Source organism: Penaeus monodon, chromosome 42 (genome assembly GCF_015228065.2).
Source record: "Penaeus monodon isolate SGIC_2016 chromosome 42, NSTDA_Pmon_1, whole genome shotgun sequence".
NCBI classification, from domain to species: domain Eukaryota; kingdom Metazoa; phylum Arthropoda; class Malacostraca; order Decapoda; family Penaeidae; genus Penaeus; species Penaeus monodon.
Window position 1 is genome coordinate 20870157 of NC_051427.1, and position 1537 is coordinate 20871693.

At 49.0% G+C, this 1537-nt stretch overlaps 1 protein-coding gene across 1 annotated transcript in view; it reads right to left on the reverse strand.

Moving 5' to 3' along the window:
- Positions 1-1167: 1167 nt before the first annotated feature.
- The window catches only part of LOC119599195, an 8438-nt gene continuing 8068 nt past the window's right edge, over positions 1168-1537 (reverse strand). The window contains exon 2 of the mRNA XM_037948939.1: positions 1168-1537. This exon is cut by the window's right edge and continues 79 nt beyond it. Within this exon, the coding sequence (XP_037804867.1) occupies positions 1168-1537 (370 nt within the window).

Genomic DNA, 1537 nt, shown 5'->3' on the forward strand with positions numbered 1-1537 from the left:
GCTGCTTCTTACAACTCCTCCCACTTCTCTAAAAAAAAATGTACTGGCCTCACTCCTTCTCCTTCTTGTTTTCATTATCTCTCGCTCTGTTTCCTTTCCTTGCACTACTACAACAACCGTCTTCGCTTCCTTGCCCTCCACCTCCATCCTCACTTCACTTCTACTCCCCAACTCCATCTTTGATTTCCCCACTTCTGCCTTAACTGGCTCAGTAGACTTACAGGTCTGGCCCGCTGACAGCTCACTGAGAAGATTGCACATCTTAAGCGGTACACTGGCTTGTTGTGGTAACGAGTCACTCAACTTTCGCGAAAAGGCCATTCACTTTGGGGAAGGAAACTTAGCACTGGAGGACCATTCCATCCATGCAGAATCACTACTGCTGCAGAAGGACCACTGATTTTGGGGAAGACTGGCTCAGAGTGGGAAGCTGTCTGCAGCATGGAAGAATCACTCAGGAGTAGAGGGGGACCTTCCAGCCGGGAGCAAGAATCACTTGGCTCTGGAGAAAGATACACACATCCAGGGAGGAAACCACTTGAATCTGGAGATGAACCCTCACATCTAGGTATGAATCACTTGGCTTCTGAGAAAGGACATGTCAAACCATGGACAATGCCTCGAGCGAAGACATTCAGGTTAATCACTTGGCCTTCGTGAAAGAAAGACCATTTTGATTTGGCAGACTTATCTAGTTTTGAAGAAATCCCTTCGGCTCCTGGGGAAGACTATCTCTTTCAAAACCTAGAAAGAACACTGTCTACGAATCTGAGTAATGCTGCTTGCTGAACTTTGGAGGAGAGATCCTGCAGGGGTGGAGGACTGGTGATCACCTTATTGTCCACGAGAATTTCTGTTCCCCAAGAGATGTTTTTGTGTCCTGCGTGTGCAACGTCTTCTGCTTTTTCAAACGGCCGCGCGGCTCCTCCTTGTGAAGGGTGGCATCTCAAAGCTATCCTTGGCCTTCTGCACTTGGCTGGATGTCCCTCAGCTTCAACTTTGATGCATCTTTCTCAGGATTTTGCTTTGTTTATTTTATTAATTCCGTCATCCCAGCTCGTCCAGAAGCGACTCCTTCTGTCGTATATTCCTCTATATATTGGGGTAATCCTCCTCATCCTCGTCCTTCTAGCCCAGGACCACAACTTTTACTTCAGGTTTACCTTGCTATCCATATTTTTTGGTGGGTCCCCACAATGCCTGTCCGTCCAGTACCATGCGTATCTTTCTGAGCTCGGGATGACGCCTCAGGAAGGCTTGGAGCCAGCCAGACGTTGGCTTGTTATTGTTCTTGAACACTTTAAGCCCTCGTTCATTTAGCACTTCCTGAACTGTCCTGGCTATGGTCTGCCAGGCCTGTGTGCCCTCCTTAGTGCTCATCTCCAAGATCCACTTCTTGATGGCCTCCTCCTCCTCATACGGCAAGGCGGTTCCCTTACCTGTCATCTTCCTGGCCAGGGGGTGAGGGGACTTAAGCCTGGCCGAGAGTGTGGATCGTGGAACACCATAGTGCTTACTCACCCATGACAGAGAGTGG